The 17,886-nt window shown below is 43.8% G+C and overlaps 3 protein-coding genes across 8 annotated transcripts; 2 read left to right on the plus strand and 1 right to left on the minus strand.

Annotated features, from left to right (window-relative positions):
* LOC8054486 (laccase-14) lies at positions 1,159 to 2,945 on the minus strand. The gene is given in 6 exon segments (XM_021452854.1): positions 1,159 to 2,150; positions 2,153 to 2,242; positions 2,244 to 2,627; positions 2,629 to 2,673; positions 2,675 to 2,881; positions 2,883 to 2,945. Coding segments are annotated over 6 exon segments (1,632 nt in total). The 5' UTR covers positions 2,931 to 2,945; the 3' UTR covers positions 1,159 to 1,292.
* Positions 8,246 to 11,186, plus strand: LOC110432196 (putative pentatricopeptide repeat-containing protein At1g74580). Of its 2 annotated transcripts, none has more exons than XR_002449607.1 (2): positions 8,246 to 10,764; positions 11,033 to 11,186. XR_002449607.1 is itself a non-coding variant. In XM_021452160.1 (2 exons), the coding sequence occupies exons 1-2, from the start codon at positions 8,289 to 8,291 to the stop codon at positions 11,036 to 11,038; spliced, it is 1,974 nt and encodes a 657-aa protein (XP_021307835.1). In that variant the 5' UTR covers positions 8,246 to 8,288; the 3' UTR covers positions 11,039 to 11,186. The 2 variants fall into 2 exon arrangements, 1 of the variants encoding a protein (XP_021307835.1); XM_021452160.1 differs by having other exon boundaries at positions 8,246 to 10,256.
* On the plus strand, positions 12,902 to 17,856 carry LOC8054487 (transcription factor EMB1444). 5 transcript variants are annotated; one of them, XM_021452162.1, is made up of 12 exons: positions 12,903 to 12,950; positions 13,053 to 13,259; positions 13,552 to 13,987; positions 14,398 to 14,589; positions 14,718 to 14,796; positions 14,870 to 14,926; positions 15,180 to 15,239; positions 15,421 to 16,425; positions 16,526 to 16,603; positions 17,119 to 17,259; positions 17,342 to 17,467; positions 17,557 to 17,788. In XM_021452162.1, exons 3-12 carry the CDS (start codon positions 13,869 to 13,871, stop codon positions 17,620 to 17,622), a joined length of 1,923 nt encoding a protein of 640 aa, XP_021307837.1. In that variant the 5' UTR covers positions 12,903 to 12,950; positions 13,053 to 13,259; positions 13,552 to 13,868; the 3' UTR covers positions 17,623 to 17,788. The 5 variants fall into 5 exon arrangements, 4 of the variants coding, with proteins under 4 accessions (XP_021307840.1, XP_021307837.1, XP_021307839.1 ...); XM_021452164.1 differs by having other exon boundaries at positions 12,908 to 13,259; positions 17,149 to 17,259; positions 17,557 to 17,856; XM_021452163.1 differs by having other exon boundaries at positions 12,911 to 13,259; positions 14,885 to 14,926.

Below are 17,886 nucleotides of genomic sequence, written 5' to 3' on the forward strand. Positions count from 1 at the left end.
TGTTCTTAGAGGTACTGCCACCCGCGCCGCCCCCTCCGGGCTTAGACCCCGTGAGGAAGCGATGCTTGTTCTTCTCGATCCAGTCCTCCTCAGCGAGCAGAAGGCGCCCCATCTTGTCGGTGACCTTGTCGGTCTTGTCGTCCAGGCGCTCCTCCGCCGCGCGCAGTCGTCCGATGAGATCCTCAATGGTGAGATTCTTCAAATCACAAAACATCTCAATTGAGACTACCACTTGAGCGAATCTCGCGGGCACCACACGGAGAAACTTCTTCACCACGCGCACGTCTTCGATCGTCTCGCCCAGCGTCTTGAGGTTGCCGACGAGGTTGGTGATCCGCATACCGAAGTCGTCGATCGACTCGCCCTCCTTGAAGGCGATGTTCTCGAATTCCTGCAACAGCTTCTGGGCGTTCACCTCCTTCACCCGATCGGCACCGACTCGCATTGTCCTCACCGCCTCCCACGCCTCCTTGACGGTCTTCTGCCGGCCGAGCGTTTGCCACATCTCCTTGGGAACAGAACGCAAGAGTGCGCTCATGGCTTGACGATCCTGCGACCGTTTGGGGTTGGTACCTGGTCGATCACCCCCCAGATCTCCAACGCCTCGTAGTTGCATTGCATCAGCATCTCCCACTCGGTGTAGTTGTCACGCGTCAGCATGGGCCACATCAAGGAACTTTCCTTGACGCCGCCGGAGGAGCTTCCTTGGTCGCCCATGGCGATCGGTGGTGGCGATTTCTTGAGAACGACGAACTTCTTGTGCGGTGGCTCTCTCGGTGGGCTTACGCTGCCGTCGTATTGCATAAACCACGCTCTGGTACCAGAATGTTGGGACCGCAGCTCCGGCGAGGAGCCCGGCGAGGCGGAACACCGGCGAGTGGTGACCGCGTCAACTAAAACTACTACGGCGGCGAGCGAGCGATACACGAGAGAGAGAGCACCGTTTCAGTTTACTGCGAACGCGCAGCTTTGTTTGTGCATTCAACTCGGCCTTGTAGGCCTGGATCGCCTCCCTCCGCCACGGTTGGGCGCTGCACGGTGCGCCGTCATTTTCGGTGCCCGTGCGACATGCACGGCGTGCCAGCCATGGCGGAGATGGCCCTGAAGACGCGGTCCTGGCGAGTGCGTGTGCAATCGCCACACACCCAGGATTCTACGCTAATTACAAACATGCTGAACATAAAAATGTAACACCTAATGCACACCTAAATGACTGACACGATTACAGACTCTGGGTTCAACAATTCTGAATGGCGAGCGAGGGGTTGGTGCTTAGCTAGCAGTTAGCACTACTAGCACCGGGGGTAGTCTGGCGGCGGCGGTGGGAGAACGGCGTCGGGTGTGGGCCCGTCGTCCACCTCGAAGGCCATGGCCAAGCCGAAGGGCAGATGCGCGTCCAGGTGGCAGTGCATGATCCAGACGCCCGGGTTGTTGGCGGTGAAGCGGATGACGGCCCAGCCGGCGGCGGGGACGGCGACGGTGTTGCGCTGCTGCGGGTTGACGAGGTTGTAATTGTTGAAGTTGCCGGTGCCCTGCGCCAGCACGAAGAAGTTGAAGCCGTGGAGGTGCACCGGGTGGTTCTCGGCGCCCAGGATGGCCGTGTTCTGCAGCACCACCTCCACCGTCTCGTTTTACCGCAGCGTCTTCACCTTGGTGCCCTTGGACGTGAACATGAGCGACCGGTTGGCCGTCGTGCCGTCGCCGGTGAAGTCGAACATCACCGGCGGCCGGTCGGGGAAGTCGCGCGTGAACACGCCGTCCGGCGCTCCCCGCATGTGCGCCTCCAGCAGCGACATCGCCGTGGGGAACTGGAAGGAGACGTTGTTCATGCTGGCCGCCACGGAGCCCAGCGTCCGGTTGCAGAGCGTCTGCGCCGGCGCGCACGGCATGACGCCCAGGCCGAACGTGACCAGCATCCGCGTGTCCACGTGCAGCGGCACCGCCACCGCCGGCGCGCCGTCCTGCAGCAGCCCCGTGAGGCTGGCGTAGAACCTCTGGGCGGTGGCGCTGTCGTTGAACGCCGGCATGGTAGGCATCAGTGCCGGCGGGGGCGGCGGCTGCTGTAGGTGGTCCTGGTAGGTGAGGAGTGCCGTAGTGGTGGCGCTGTAGGTGGCGTTGGCGAGGCTCTGGTACACCTGTGCGGCCATATATAATAGTAGCGGCGGCCCGGGTGGGCGTCGGCGCGCATGAGCGCGTCCACCGTCTGACCCGGCGCGATGACGATGACGTCTGTGCGGTAGGGGTCCGGCCGTGTAGCAGGCGTCGGCGGCGACGACGGTGAAGGAGTGGTTGGCGACCTTGAAGAAGAGCTGGTAGTTGAGCGCGGCGTTGATGATGCGGAGCAGGTACGTCCGGCCGGGCTCCACGGTGAGCTGGTACTGGTGGTGGTGGTGGGCGGCGGCGGCGGCGTTGTTCTCAGCAGAAGCACCGCCGCCGGCAGCACCAATGAGTCCGTTGATGGTTAGCGCGACTGAGTTGCTTGGCCCGGCTCCCTTGAGGAATGCCTGCCTCTCGACGTCGACGACGCTGGTGTTCCACCACTCGCCGAGGAGGATAGTGGCCTCGCCGTAGGGCCTCGGGAATGGGTAGCTCCCTCTCCCTCGCGGTCGGATGATGAGCGCGCCGTACGTAGACGGTGGCGCGGAGGAAGGAGACGTGGGCGTGCCACCACAGCTAGCGTGCCCTCCTGGCCGGTGACGTTGAAGCGGTACGTGTAGGTGCCGCCGGCGGGTCGGATGGGGCACTGCGACACCATGTTTGGCCCGTCCGCCCAGCTGGAGAGGCGCTGCAGGATGCCGTGCCAGTGGATGCTCACGTTGTAGGGGGACAGGTTGACGACGTGCACCACCACCGTGTCGCCGTCTCGGGCCTGCACCTTTGGGGCCTGGGAACTGCCCGTTCACCGCCGTGATCACCTGACTCTGCCCCATCCGCTCCGCTGCACGTACGCTCAGGTTCCCCACCTGTACACACACACACACACACACACACACACAGACAGACAGACATCAGCAGGGTACGTAACGTTACATGATGCGCGCGTCAGCAAAACCAGCAGATAAATTAGAGTGTGCTTGCTTAATTACATGGAAGGTGTGCTCAACAATGGCAGCGTCAGCCAACAACGAGTAGTTTATTACTCTGATGAGGTTGAGCAAGCACAACAAGGCTGCGATCGAGATGGAGGAGATTACATGGGAGCCGAGCCATGCATGCGAGCGAACTCAATTCAGATCGAGTCGAGAGCATATAGAATTGCCTGCCTCCAGCAAGAGCAGCCTAGGTGACACCACTCGAGCTTCTCAGCGTGTTTCTGCTTTTTGTTTGGCTTGCAATGCAACACCACCAACAAGCTAGCTAGATAGGATGCATTGCATATGCTCAAGCTCTCTGTGATGTACATACATATATATAGCTGCTGCTGCTCGATCCTCAGCTCGTGTGTGTCAGTGATGATGCTTCTTGCAAACTTCGTTTGCAACTAATATTGTGTTGACAGTTAGCCTGTGAGCCAATACGCATACTATTATATATTGATTAAAACCCATCATGTTGTTACCGCAGCAGCAGCAGATTCCAGCTAACATCAGGTAGGTACTCTTGAAATTGGACCCATACATGGGATGCATGGGGCGCTGCCTTTGCAGTTCGTCATTCAGTGGGCATGATATGCCTCCTTTTTTTTGCCAGTATTAAAAAAAAAAACACTATGACTGGTTGACTCTTCCAAGTAACCAGACATACCCTGACTCTGTGTGTGGCAGTGGAATGCATGGTACCTACCGGTACCAATAGCTTCTCCCACTCATCCAGCAGCATCATATATCGTTCACAAATAATTAATTAATTATCTGCTGGTAGCCAGTGGTACCAATTTATCTACTTTACTTATTTACTATATTAGTTTACGTATAATGGTACTGCATGAGCTCTAGGAGAGTAGGACGGAGATCATCATCATTAAATAAAAACAGAAACAGGAAGCCGCATGCGTTGTTTTTCCAATTCATTATTTCATACGCAAACTGCATGCAACCTGTCACACTAACTAATTATTGGCCAATTACCGTGTTCTGTTAACACAAGCAAATGCAAGAAAACCTAGCTACGTCCTGTTACTTTGTTTACATGGGTTTGGTGTGGCCTCTGCCGCCAAGCTCTAGCTGCACTGACAGTGATTGGGTAGGCCATTACTGTATTTTTTTTCTACAGTGGAAGCCCCCGTCAACCCGTGTTCTACGGGTCTAGTAATTTAAGTTCTATATATTTGTATAAGTATACAACTCACAACCAGCTAAAATTGTTTATCTCAGTTCTTTTTTTATTATTTTCTAACGTAATACTTATGCAGATACTATTTAAATTCTACTTTAATTTCTTGCTTGTGCATTCGAAATGTGTCTTTTTTTTATCTTGCATTCGTATCTAGTTGAAGGCTTAACTTGCCTATATCATTACTAGCCATTAAGAGTTTTGGCTCCCCAACTTCGATCGCCTTTTGCAATTTGAAAGAAAGTTTTTTCTTGTAATCCGTTAAGTATTTCAATGTTAGGCCAATACATACCATTTTCTTAGGCGTTGTTTAGTTTTCACCTAAATTCTTTTCATCCCATCTCATCGAATGTTTGAACACATGCATGAAACATTAAATATAGATAAAATATAACTAATTGTACAATTTGTATGTATTTTGCGAGACGAATTTTTTGAGTCTAATTAGTCCATGATTTGATACTATTGCTATAGTTACAAGTATGCTATAATATCCAAAAAAAAATTCTTTCAGTGAACTAAAAAGGCCTTAGTTAATTACTCCTCTCTATAACGCCTTTTACTTTAAATTTCTGGTCTTCGAGGTGTGACTTTCACAATTTTTTTCTATTGAAATAGTTATAATGCATAATAACTGTATGCGATTATGAATGTGTTATTCAAGAAAAATACCATAGCATATTTATATCTCCAAACTAAATATTTGAGAGCTATCTAGTGGTGAGAGTTTCAAAAGTTTGCCCGAATTTTAGTAAAAGCATTATATATCTGTGCGGAGGGAATATAATGGCTTAAGACGCTTTGGGCTTTGCTATGGTACCACAAGTGACTGTAAGCCATTTATTTATTTTGATAAAACAGTTATGATAACATATTATCTTCAGAGGTAATAGATGCAAAAATATTTAATTAATTTTTTAATTGGTAAAATTGAATAAATAAAGGAAGTTTAGATACAATTTTTTTTAGATTTGATTGATGCATGTATGATCCGGTGCATATGGCAATTTTTTAAAAACTTTGCAACTTAAACTTGATATATTTTTTGGTTGCCATGTATTTTTGTACGTGGCCAGATACACTGGATTTTGTATTTAATATGACTTGTATGTGTGATAGTAATAGCATTTGATTATGTACTTGTATGTGACATATGTGTGTATCATTTGTCTACGTGTTAGCGAGTGGCCGGTAATGTGAGTACGTGTATGTGACTTACATGTAGGTAGCGTGTGTATACATGGACAAGGGACAATTTCACAAAACTGAACTTATTTGAAACAAAATAAATGTCAACCAGGGTCAGTAGATCCGTCGGAATTCCATGATTAGGGGAATGGGAATCTGCAGTGATTACTTTTTTGTTTTTCTAGATTTTTTAATTTATTAAGTAATTCACAAGATATGAAAAATTAATGGCTAGGATTAATTTGAGATATTACTTCCTTAAAGGTAAAGTTTGTACCTTAGCATTGTCCTTCTAAGAATTAATGCCGATTAAATTTTGTCACATCGCATCATAAATATGTTTATCTTTGCTTAAGCATGTCTCCGTCCTTTATTGAGATCAATTTTCATAGCTACTTCGTTTTAGTCATAGATCCTGATAGACACTCATTAGGATTATATTGAGATTGGGAAAGTTAATTAATCTTAGTAATTAATTGATATTTAGATCCTGTTTGCATTGGCATAGCTTCACCGATATCTTCCTGAGTTATTGTGATTTTTTTTTTTGCAAATGGTTACAAAGCTCCTTAAATCATGCTCTCACATAGGAATAGAGTGAGATGAAGCTGAAAATAATAGTTTTCCGCAACTTCACCTCACATTTGTGGCCCTGTATGGGATTATATGAGAGCATGTTTTAAAAAATTCTATATGCAAAGTTATTTTGCCAAACGGATCTCCACAACAGCTTTAGCTTCACCAAGAAAAATGCTTGTGAAGCTGAAATCAAAAACCAACTTCACTGGTGAAGTTAAGCTATGCTAAATGGAGCTTTAGTTGTCTTTGGATCCGCTAGCTGTTTCCGTCGGTCTATCTTGGCATGAGAGATCACAATATTAAATATTTAGACTTGTCGCTAGACATATATAATACTCAATCTATTCTAAATTATAAGATATTTTGGTATTCTATATTCATAACTTTTGTTACGTATTTAGATATATACTATGTCTAGATGCATAGCGAAAATAATGTATCTAGAAAAGCTAAAATGTCTTACAATTTGAAACGGTGGTAGTATTATATAACTGTTTTTGTGAATGAAAGGGACCGTTATAGGGTAACCAAAAAGTTCGTTGGTTAGTTATGGTGTACTGAAGTACTGATTGCCCATACATTCACCATCTTTAATTTCAGAACCCATGCATCGTATAGTACGTGGATCGATCATGCATATTTATAATAGCTTGTGTTGGTTGCATTGCACAAATTGACCTCTCTACTGTTAGCTGCTTTGGGCCTTCGTTCTCACACAGCTGTGGGCGATGATGACTACAAATCATGGTCACCAGAGACCAAAAGGCAGCGTTCACCTATATATCGAACATCGTTTGGTGAGCTAACCATACCATACTTGCCACTACACATGCATGTACTACTGCTGAGATAGATGACACTAGCTAGGAGCCAATTTGCTAACTCCCTCCCTTTCTTCTTTATTCAAGACGTGATTTAGTTTGGCCTGACGTGGTATGCAACATCACATTTTGACCGTTAATATATCATATATTTATATAAATGTCCATGCCTCTAGATTTCTCACATCATGTGATCGAGTTGATTGCAAATATAAATCCAACGGTATCAAATTTGTAAGGAACAATATACAAGTTTTTTTTAGATTGAGTACTCCATTTGTTTCAAATTATAAGATATTTTGGTTTTTATAGATACATTGTTTTTACTATATATTTAGACATAGTGTATATCTAAGTATATAGCAAAATCTATGTATCTAGAAAAGCCAAAACGTCTTATATTTGGAATGGAGGGAGTAAAGCTTTAGGAAATCTGAATGGGTCATGCGCGCCGAAGGATAAGACTCGAATCATAGTAATACTATATGGGGCCATCGTCTCATATAGGATTTCATCCTCACATGCTTTCAAGGGCATGTTTGTTTCGATGCCTCGCTTAGGGAGCTCCGCCATATAGAAAGATCTACTCAAATCGAATGTCTAGTGATGATGCTTGACACAAGGTGTGATGCTCAAGGTAGAAACCAGACACGGTCCAAGTAAGTTGGGATGCCTCCTTCATCATCACCAACTTTATGCCATAACACGGTCGATTGCCACCCCAAACGATTGGCGAGGGGGGGGGGGGGTAGCAGGCATAACAACCACTTGTAATAAATTTCTTTCGTCTTAATAAAATACTGGTCCAACCCTGTTCAAGAAAAAAAACCAACTTTATGCCCCTGCCATGGAGTGCGTTGTTTGAACTTCCTCATTGAACTTCTTGCTTGTCGGCTCTTGCACACAAGGAGGTCATGTTTCCAATATGTGTGAGTGTTTGTGTTTGGTTACTTTCACAACCCTACATCATATATCCTGCATAAGTGGATGCAAGGTTGAGTTGATATATTGGTCCAAATAGAATGCCATTTGGTTGGGGGACGAAGTAATCTCATATAAGGGCTGCTACTGCTAGTATATGGGAATACCCTCTGAACCAGTTCAACTAGATCAGGATGTTTGGTTGCTTGTATAAATAGATACATGAATATTTTTGTCATAGTATACACATGGGGCAACATAAGATGCAATGTACTATTTCAAAGTGGCAAATATCCAATTTCCTTAGAGGATCCCAATAAGGACCGAATTGATTTGCCGGGCCAGGCCAGTCCAGCCCACTAAAAAAAAAAATGCAATCACATTCAATGCGACCCAGCCCAATTGCCCAAATGGATAATGGATGTTTTGCAAAGTAACCCTCCCTCCTCCTTGTATTACGCATGGAGTCTCTCTTCTTCTCCTTCCCGTCGCCGCGCCGCGAATGCGATGCCGCCGCGGCCGCCGCCGCTAGCAGCAGCCGCCGATGTAACCTCCGTAGTCACCCGCCGCTCTCAAGCGGCACCCTCTTCAGAACTCACAGCCTCCACGCTCCCCGCCTACCGTGCGCTCATCCGCAAGCTCGTCTCTGCCGGCCGCCTCAACGACGTCGATACCGCCCTCGCCTCTGCGCGCTCCCACCTCGCCCCAGACTCCCTCCATCCGCTCTACGTAGTCTCCATTCAAGCCTATGCCCGTGCCGGCCGCCTCCGTGCCGCCGTCGACGCCTTCGAGCGCATGGACCTCTTCGGCTGCCCGCCCGCCGCCCCCGCCTATAACGCCATCATGGACGCCCTCGTGAACACCGCCTACCACGACCAAGCTCACAAGGTCTACGTCAGGATGCTTTCCGCCGGCGTTGCGCCCGACGCCCGCACCCACACCGTCCGCATCAAGTCCTTCTGCATCACCGGCCGTCCTCACGTCGCCCTGCGCCTGCTGCGCAGCTTGCCGGAGCGTGGCTGTGACGTCAAACCACTCGCCTACTGCACGGTCGTGCGTGGCCTCTATGCCCACGGTCACGGTTACGATGCACGTCACCTGTTCGATGAAATGCTCCGCAGGGATGTCTTCCCTGATGTTGCCACTTTCAACAATGTTTTGCACGCTCTTTGCCAGAAAGGGGATATCATGGAGTCGGGGGCACTTCTGGCCAAGGTCCTCAAGCGGGGCATGTCAGTGAACAAGTTCACCTGCAACATATGGATCCGTGGCCTCTGTGAAGGCGGTAGGTTGGAAGAGGCTGTTGCGCTAGTGGAAAGTATGGATGCCTACATTGCGCCAGATGTTGTCACTTACAACACATTGATGCGTGGCCTTTGCAAGGACTCCAAGGTCCAGGAAGCTGCACAGTACCTTCGTAGGATGATGAATCAGGGCTGCATACCAGATGATTTCACCTACAACACCATCATTGATGGCTACTGCAAGAGAGACATGCTGCAGGAAGCTACTGAGCTTCTGAAAGATGCTATCTTTAAAGGTTTTGTACCAGACCGGGTCACATATTGCTCACTGATCAATGGACTGTGTGCCGAGGGTGACGTCGAGAGGGCCCTGGAGCTCTTCAATGAGGCACAAGCAAAAGATCTGAAGCCTGACCTTGTCGTCTACAACTCTCTTGTCAAGGGGCTCTGTCGCCAGGGCCTGATCTTGCATGCCTTGCAGGTAATGAATGAGATGGTCGAGGATGGCTGCCATCCCGACATTTGGACATACAATATTGTCATCAATGGCCTGTGCAAAATGGGAAATATTTCAGATGCGGCAGTTGTGATGAATGACGCCATTGTGAAAGGATACCTTCCAGATGTCTTTACCTTCAACACAATGATTGATGGCTACTGCAAGAGATTGAAGCTGGACAGTGCACTTCAGCTTGTTGAAAGGATGTGGATGTATGGCATTGCCCCTGATGCTATCACATACAACTCGGTTTTGAATGGCCTTTGCAAAGCTGGAAAAGCCAAGGAAGTCAATGAAACATTCGAAGAGATGATCCTTAAAGGATGCAGACCAAATGCTATTACTTACAACATACTGATAGAAAATTTTTGCAAGATTAATCAACTAGAAGAGGCTTCTGGGGTGATAGTCAGGATGAGTCAAGATGGATTAGTTCCTGATACAATTAGTTTCAACACGCTGATTCATGGATTCTGCAGGAATGGTGATCTTGATGGAGCATACCTACTCTTTCAGAAGTTGGATGAGAAAGGGTACTCTGCAACAGCTGACACTTTCAACATCCTGATTGGTGCATATTCTAGCAAGCTGAATATGCAAATGGCTGAAAAGATTTTTGGTGAAATGATCAGCAAAGGATATAAACCTGATTTGTATACTTATCGTGTTCTAGTTGATGGTTCGTGCAAGGCTGCAAATGTTGACCGTGCGTATGTGCATCTAGCAGAAATGGTAAGCAAGGGTTTTGTTCCATCGATGGCTACTTTTGGCCGCGTATTAAATTCACTTGCAATGAATCATCGGGTTTCTGAAGCTGTTGCTATTATTCACATTATGGTGAGAATGGGAGTTGTTCCTGAGGTTGTTGATACCATCTTGAGTACTGATAAGAAGGAGATAGCTGCACCAAAGATACTTGTTGAGGAATTGATGAAGAAGGGTCACATTAGTTACCCTACTTATGAAGTTCTTCATGAAGGAGTGAGAGATAATAAATTAACTAGAAAAGCTCGAAAGGCAGATGCATCTAATATGTTTGCTTCACAGCATCATAAAAGATCATATCAATAAGCTAATAAAGCTTTGATGTGCCTGAGCATAAGATCTGTTTATGCTATTAGGCGAGTTCTTCAGATTCATGGATGCTGCTGTACACTGTTATTCCAGGGCCTCATTGCTCAGAATATGGAGATTATCTGATCCTGATTGTATGAATACAACCACCCATGGCATTTCCTATGTACGTTATGAAGGCCCATGTTAGTTCAACTTAATGATAATTCAAGGAACTACTATTCTAGAGAATTTAGGACAAATTAAGAGAAAATACAAAAGACACCTATACCCTTACTTTTCCTAATCAGATGCTATCACCAGCATGATTAATGGAGGTTGGTTGATAAATTGCAAGTAACGATATAACACCTACCAAATTTGTGCTACAATTCCCCCCTAAACCCCCTTATATTTGGGTACACTTCTGAATGTTTAAATGCCCTATATTACAGGACTGAGGGTGGAAATCATCATTATACTCTGTAGAGTATCTCATTTCAGCTAGTATTTTCTTTTTCATTCTGAATGTCTGAGTAATGGCTATGCGGCTGTTGATGAAAGGTGCTTCATTGCTTGAATTCAATATTGGAAGGCTCATTTTATTCATAGGAGATGCTCATGGAACTGTGAGTAATTTTGCCATTTTCTATGACTTTTTCTTACAGATTTCATGTGAAGTAACCTCATCCACATCTATGTCTTATTTCAATGCAGTCCTACTTGGGGTACTTATTGTTACTCTGTAAATTACGAAGACACGGCCAAAATCATTTATAAGTTTGTTGTACTCCTATACCCCTGAAAGCTTTAACTCCTAGAATCCGCGCCAGTCAAACTTTTTTAAGTTTGACCAACTTTAGAGAAAAGAGCATCAATATCTATGACATAAAATGAGTATCTTATAAAATTATATTCTATGATAAATCTAATGGTATTAATTTAGTACTATAAATCTTAGCGTTTTTTTTTCTAGAAATTCAGTCAAAGTTTTAAAAGTTTTACTTAGGAGTTAGGACAACTTTAGAAGTTGAAGCTTTCAGGGACAGAGGGAGTAAGTTCTATAGGCATATAAACAATACTGACATGTTATTGGGTCCTGATTAATTAAATTTTCTCAAATGCTTTCTATGATCTGCTAAATGCAGTCTGTTGTGCTCTTCTGACTGAGCTTGTGACAATATTCTAAAGACCTACTATCTGTTGCTGCTGGTGCTTCCATTTGTTTCCTTCAGCCATTCAGATACAGTAAAAAAGGATGACAGGCACCCCCATTGTGAAGTTATTCCCTTAATTTTCTTTGTGCAACCTCATTGGTATTTTTCTACACGACATCTAGCTCTAATAATCTTTTTTTTGTTTGAAGCTTAGCTCTAATAATCTTAGTAACATTTAGTTTCTGCCAATATTGGTGCACATGCATTATATTCTAGGCTAACTTGTATTTGCAAATAGAGGGATCAGTATGGGCTTCCAATCTACTTCTTTGTCAGTTTTTCCTGTTTGAGAAAGCATCCAAGACAAGTTTCAGTTCTATATAGACAGGACATATAATAGTTATAGGAAAGCTATCGGTATTAGGTACAATTAGAGTAGTTTTGGTATGAGTGGACCAGCAGATCATTTTTTTAAGAGAGAGAGGTGGACCAAATTAATTAACTACAGGTAGGAATCAACACAATTAATTAAACTATATGTACCAGACTTACAGGGAGAAGAAGTCTTTAACTTTGTTGACGCTTTCCAAGACCTGCCTGGCTAATTAAGCCCTCTTAATAAGGCTGTGCCAATTGATCCTTATCAACTTATGTCATGCTGGCGGAAAAGAGAAGAGACACTCCAAGGAAGATAGCACCATATTATATATTCAACCATCACAACTCACCTACCATACGTGTGCCTTTACCAATAAAAATTGAGGGGGCAATGCAACATGGGTGTATTCAGAACAATACCTACTATATATGTATATGTACTACTTGTCTTGTGCATTAGTAGTATTCAGTGCATAGTGATGCAATTGATGTAGATTCTTGGCCTCAACCAACAGTTGTGATGGCAAAGAAAAATTTAAGGACCATGCAATTTATTAATGTGTTGACTTGTTGCAAGATTGATTCAGAACCCAGCAAACTTTTTTTCTTCAAGTTTAACCAGGCAGCTCCAGCTTTATAGATAATCAATTATATATTCAACTTATTATTACTTGATTCACCTCTTTCCCAAGTGGCCTAGGATCTGCAGGTGCCAACTGATTTCATAGAATCCCTCCCCCTCCACCCCCCACGGCCCCACCCCCCCACCCCCACCCCCAAACCCACACACAACATAAAAAGGCTGTGCAATGGGATGCCTTGAGAAACAAGTATACTGGTAGCCTGTCAATCATTCCTATCTTGAAGCCTTGTCAGCATTGCCAATTATCATCTACTCATCAATCTTTGTTTTTCTGTGTGTACTGTTAATTTTCTGTAGTAGAAGATGTCCTCTATATATTTGTGAGAAGGGATCTCATCTTTAATTTAATCGAAAAGTCAAAGGTCTCAAGGCAGCTCATGTCCAGGCAGTGAGAAGGGACCCAATTGCCTTCCCGCTCAGCCAAGCTTCCATTGGCACCACTTCTAGGCTCTGATCTCTTGTATTCTCTGCTTCTTCTACAGATCGATCATATCCTTATTTCAGGTCTGATTAAACCCTTATATGCTACAATCGAACCTTGTCTAGCATATCTTTTGTGTGTCTTGCACTCAGTAATTTTCTTATTTCGTAACGTCCAAATCATTCTTGCAGTAATTTCCCCTCCTTTTTCAGTTCACCTTTTTTTGTGATTAAAAAGAACCTCAGCTTTATAGAGCACAAGATGTTCATTGACTTGCCTAAAAGATGATCAATCTGCTCTTTTCTCTCTAAACTTCTAAATCTGGGAGTTAATTTGTCCTGCATGTCTTCTGATGTCCGAGTCATAAACCTGCAGCCCCAGGTCTTCAGGTTCAAAGCTTCACTCTCCAGACTTAAGGAGCTGCTTTCAGGATGTTGCCTCTTGAAAATGATATTCAGCACTGAAGTTGCTTGATTTTATTCTCGCAAGGAGATTAAGTGAGGGGAATTAAGGAGAATTAGGAGAGTTATGGGAGTTGTGCTTCTGGGTTTCTTGGGCCAGCTAATCGAACGGCGAGCTTCTCAGCGGTGGAAGCAAGCGGGAAGAGCATCTTACCGCTGCAGCTAGAGCCTCCTGATCTTTCTTACTTCCTGCTACTTATATATGTAATTCTCCTAGTTTCTTCATCCTTTATGCATGAAATTTTAGCTGGGATGAGCACACATATCATACAATTGTTACAAGGCCTGTGTTCTGATGGTCTATGGAAGTACGGTGTCTTCTGGTCATTCAAAAGCGAGACGAATGGGTGGTAAGTCGATTTGTTTGTTATCTGTCACAACACTATTGAACTAGTATTCATAAAAATTCAAAGAAAATAAAGTAACTCCGATTCTTGTATCAAGCCAAAGAGTAACTAGTGCCCAGCATACAATCTTCAAGTATGCTCAAGTAACTTTTCACAACATGAAGTCATTGTTCTAACTAGACCTGCCATGGTTGAAACTGAACGAGAACATTAGCCAAAAGTCTATACTAGAAGTTGGCATGGATGAGCACAAACTTGGTATTGAGAAATTGCTCTTTGCAGTATATCTGGATCCATTTGCTTGTCTTGTAAGCCGTACTTTTTCTGTCAGCCAGCAGTGTTTTTCTCTCACAATAAATCAGCGAACAGTACTTTCATCTCACACTTCTATAATTGGTAAATATGTTCAATAGGATCTTGACTTGGGGTGATGGATATGTCAATAAAATGATAGAAGACAGACAAATGGGAGATCTATCTGCTGGCGCCACTGTTCGTAAGAATCAGATAATACCTTCCACGTGCTGCAACAAAAGCTATCCATTTTGCCCCATTGAGGCAGCACTGATGAGAATGCCTAGCCATTTGTACCCTCTTGGAGAAGGGTAAGCATGCTTGCATACTACCAAGTTTCTTTCAGTTAATGTTGAATTCACATGTTTGTGACTAATTATATTTTTCCAAGTTCTGCGGTTAAATTGTATGTAACATTTCCATGTTCCAACTTTGTCAGGATTATTGGTAAAGTAGCACTTACAGGACAACATTGCTGGATTTCTGCCAATGAGCTTGGTTCAACAGCTATGCATAAGGTGAGTTGATTTACAGTTAGCTGTACATAACTATTTTACAGTTATGTATGCATAGCACATGATGTGGTTTCAGCACTTATATTTTCAGTACCAAGAAGACTGGCAGCTTCAATTTGCAGCCGGAATCAAGGTAACTGACACCGACTTATATTTTTCAGTTATCACAGACAATTATGCCTGTATTTGCTGGGCCATCCTTTAGTTCTTTTATATTCTCAAGAGAAACCTGTTTGCTTTTTTTTGCTTTTCTTATATAAACAAGATTTAACCACAGTAGGGGCTTCCACTACTGTTTTTGCTAAAAAAATTATTTCCTGTATTAAACAGCTGCACGGCAAACATCCTGCTTGACTAAGCTGATGGTCATTGTTTCTTACCTGTAGACGGTTCTGCTTGTACCAGTGGTTCCTCACGGGGTTCTTCACCTGGGCTCTTTAGATACGGTATGCTCAACTTGTTTAATAATTCTTTTTGACATGATTAGTTTTTGATAACCAATGTGTTGTCTCACTACATTGTCCTGCTCCCATCAAGTGAGGAATAGCATTGCTTTAGTGAGTCTGAATCATTGCATTGCTTCATAATTGCTATGTTTACTTCATAATGTTTTTGCAAATTCCCTAGATTTTTGAAAGTGCAGCGTTGGTGGCACTCATAAAGGACATGTTTCATAAGCTTTGTGATGCTTCAGTATCTCATGCCTCTTTATCCACTGGGTCTGCCTACTCAAATAATTTGAGGCTACCAACTGCAACTCTATCAATCAATCATCCAGATGTTAACTTGATTGATAGTTCTGCTCAGATCTTGAATGTTGATCACCACAGTTTAACACATCCCTTCAGTACATCAGAAGTTCCAATATTAGAAGACATCACTATAGGTTCCTACAGAACTAGTCCAACAGGTTGGCCTAATGGACTGCTGGGTGATAATGGAACGATTGGGCATGAATATTTCGAAGGCTTTTCTCTGACAGATATGACACATTGGAATCAAGAGAATACTCACGGCAGCACTATTGTTCTAAATGATGGTGTAGTGATTTCAAATACTTCAATTCATTCAGAGTTTCACAGAGATCTCATGGTAATGTCCAGGGAAGAACAAGAGCTCTTCATGTGGCATTGTAGGTCGAAACAACAAGAACCTACAAGCCCTGCTCTCCCTCAAGTGAATGGCAACGATGCTGATTTTTATGTGCAGCTTGAAACCAACAATTACGCAGAATTATTACTAGATACAATAATCGACCAGATTGGTCATACATCAAACAGTGAATCTTCTCCCTCAACTGATTCTCCATTTTCATGTGAAACACAAGTTAAAAAAGAAGATCACTCATTGAGGGTGGATGAATCGTCAATTTCTGATATCCCAGGTGGTCAAGAACTTTCACCTATATCCATGAATGAAGGGTTCATAAGTTGTGCAATGACTGATGGATGCATGGGAATCAACAAGACTATAACTGAAGAATGCTTAGTTGAAAGTACGCTTGGGATAAATTCAGCTGAAATCAAAAGAAGATACAGAAAAGTTGAGCTCCAGAAACCAAGACCAAGAGACAGGCAATTAATCCAAGATAGGATGAAGGGGTTGAGGGAGCTTATTCCAAATGCATCAAAGGTTCAGCTTCTAACATTTTTTTATTTGGATCCTCCTAAAGTTAGGTTTGTTTGGCAAAAATGAAGGAGCAAGTGTTGATTACGTCTTGTTTCATAAACAGTGCAGCATCGATGCTCTACTGGACAAAACCATAGCGTACATGCTGTTCCTCCAAAGTGTATCCGAGAAAGCTGAGAAGGTAAACTTTTTTTGGATTTAATTATAAATGTTAAGATGCAGTATTGATAAAAGAGTCACAAAATCCATGTGATATTTGTGCAGACCCGCATCAACTTTCTCTTCATACAACATTGGTTGTATGGCTATCTTACTCTTTCAAATTCAACACCTGAGTATCTGACTATATATTCTTCATTATTTACTGCCTATAGAAACTTGACTAGGATTCTGTGACAGAAATAAATTAATATATTTAGCCTTTTATGAGGTTTTCAATTAATCGTTCAATCTTCTGCCGGTAAGCGAAGGATCCATGTGATACTTGTGCAAACCCGCATCAACTTTCTCTTCATACCACATTGGTTGTATGGCTATCTTACTCTTTCAAATTGAACACCTGAGTATCTGACTATATATTCTTCATTATTTACTGCCTATAGAAACTTGACTAGGATTCTGTGACAGAAATAAATTAATATATTTAGCCTTTTATGAGGTTTTCAATTAATCGTCCAATCTTCTGCCGGTAAGCAGAGGTGTCTTATGCCTGTGACGCTGAGACAGATTCAGAATACATTGGAAGACAAGGAATCCCACAATGAGACAAAGAAGCAACTTGAAGGCTGCCCACTAAGAGTTGAACAGCTTAATCAGCCTGGCCATCTTCTCATTGAGGTAATTGATCTAATTGGCATGCTGCATGCATCAGTTTTGCAGTCGCATGATTCAAGTTTGTTTCGTCATTTGCTTTATCCAGATGTTGTGCGAGGACTACGAAGTCTTTCTTGAGATGGCCCATGTGTTGAAGGGCCTTAAGGTGAGCATACTGAAAGGAGTGCTGGAGCACCGTTCCGACAAGCTTTGGGCTCGCTTTGTCATTGAGGTACATCAAATCAAAGATACTCTCCATTTCGTTTTCAACCCATTAATTATGGATAGTGCATCAAGATCTGTTATATCTATCTCAAGCAGGGTTCGGATGGCTTCAACCAGATGCAGATTCTGTGCCCGCTAATGCATCTCCTGCGTAGGATATGAAATTCAAGCAGGGTTCAGATGGTTTCAACCAGATGCAGATTCCGTACCCGCTGATAGGAGATGATGGCTTTGTGTTTTGTGTTTCGTTGAAATGTTCCCGAGACTCATCTGACTCTGTTTGCGTGGTACAAACGTACAGCAAAATAATGGATGGATGTATTTTTTAGATCCCAGCAAGACTGGAATGTTGTTATATCCATATTTTCAATCGTGTGCAGCAAAATAAAAGTTGAACCTTACGAATTCAATCATGCAGGATGAGCA

The sequence above is a fragment of the Sorghum bicolor genome, chromosome 2 (genome assembly GCF_000003195.3).
Source record: "Sorghum bicolor cultivar BTx623 chromosome 2, Sorghum_bicolor_NCBIv3, whole genome shotgun sequence".
In the NCBI taxonomy this organism is placed as follows: Eukaryota; Viridiplantae; Streptophyta; class Magnoliopsida; order Poales; family Poaceae; genus Sorghum; species Sorghum bicolor.

What these genes read in the sequence shown, in the direction of transcription:
- LOC110432196 (XM_021452160.1), top strand. Translation starts at nt 8,289, where the DNA reads ATGCCGCCGCGGCCGCCGCCGCTAGCAGCAGCCGCCGATGTAACCTCC.
- LOC8054487 (XM_021452162.1), top strand. Translation starts at nt 13,869, where the DNA reads ATGCATGAAATTTTAGCTGGGATGAGCACACATATCATACAATTGTTA. An exon ending in TTGTACCCTCTTGGAGAAGG is followed by an intron (nt 14,590 to 14,717) that starts GTAAGCATGCTT and finishes CAACTTTGTCAG; the next exon opens with GATTATTGGTAAAGTAGCAC. An exon ending in GGGCTCGCTTTGTCATTGAG is followed by an intron (nt 17,468 to 17,556) that starts GTACATCAAATC and finishes TATCTCAAGCAG; the next exon opens with GGTTCGGATGGCTTCAACCA.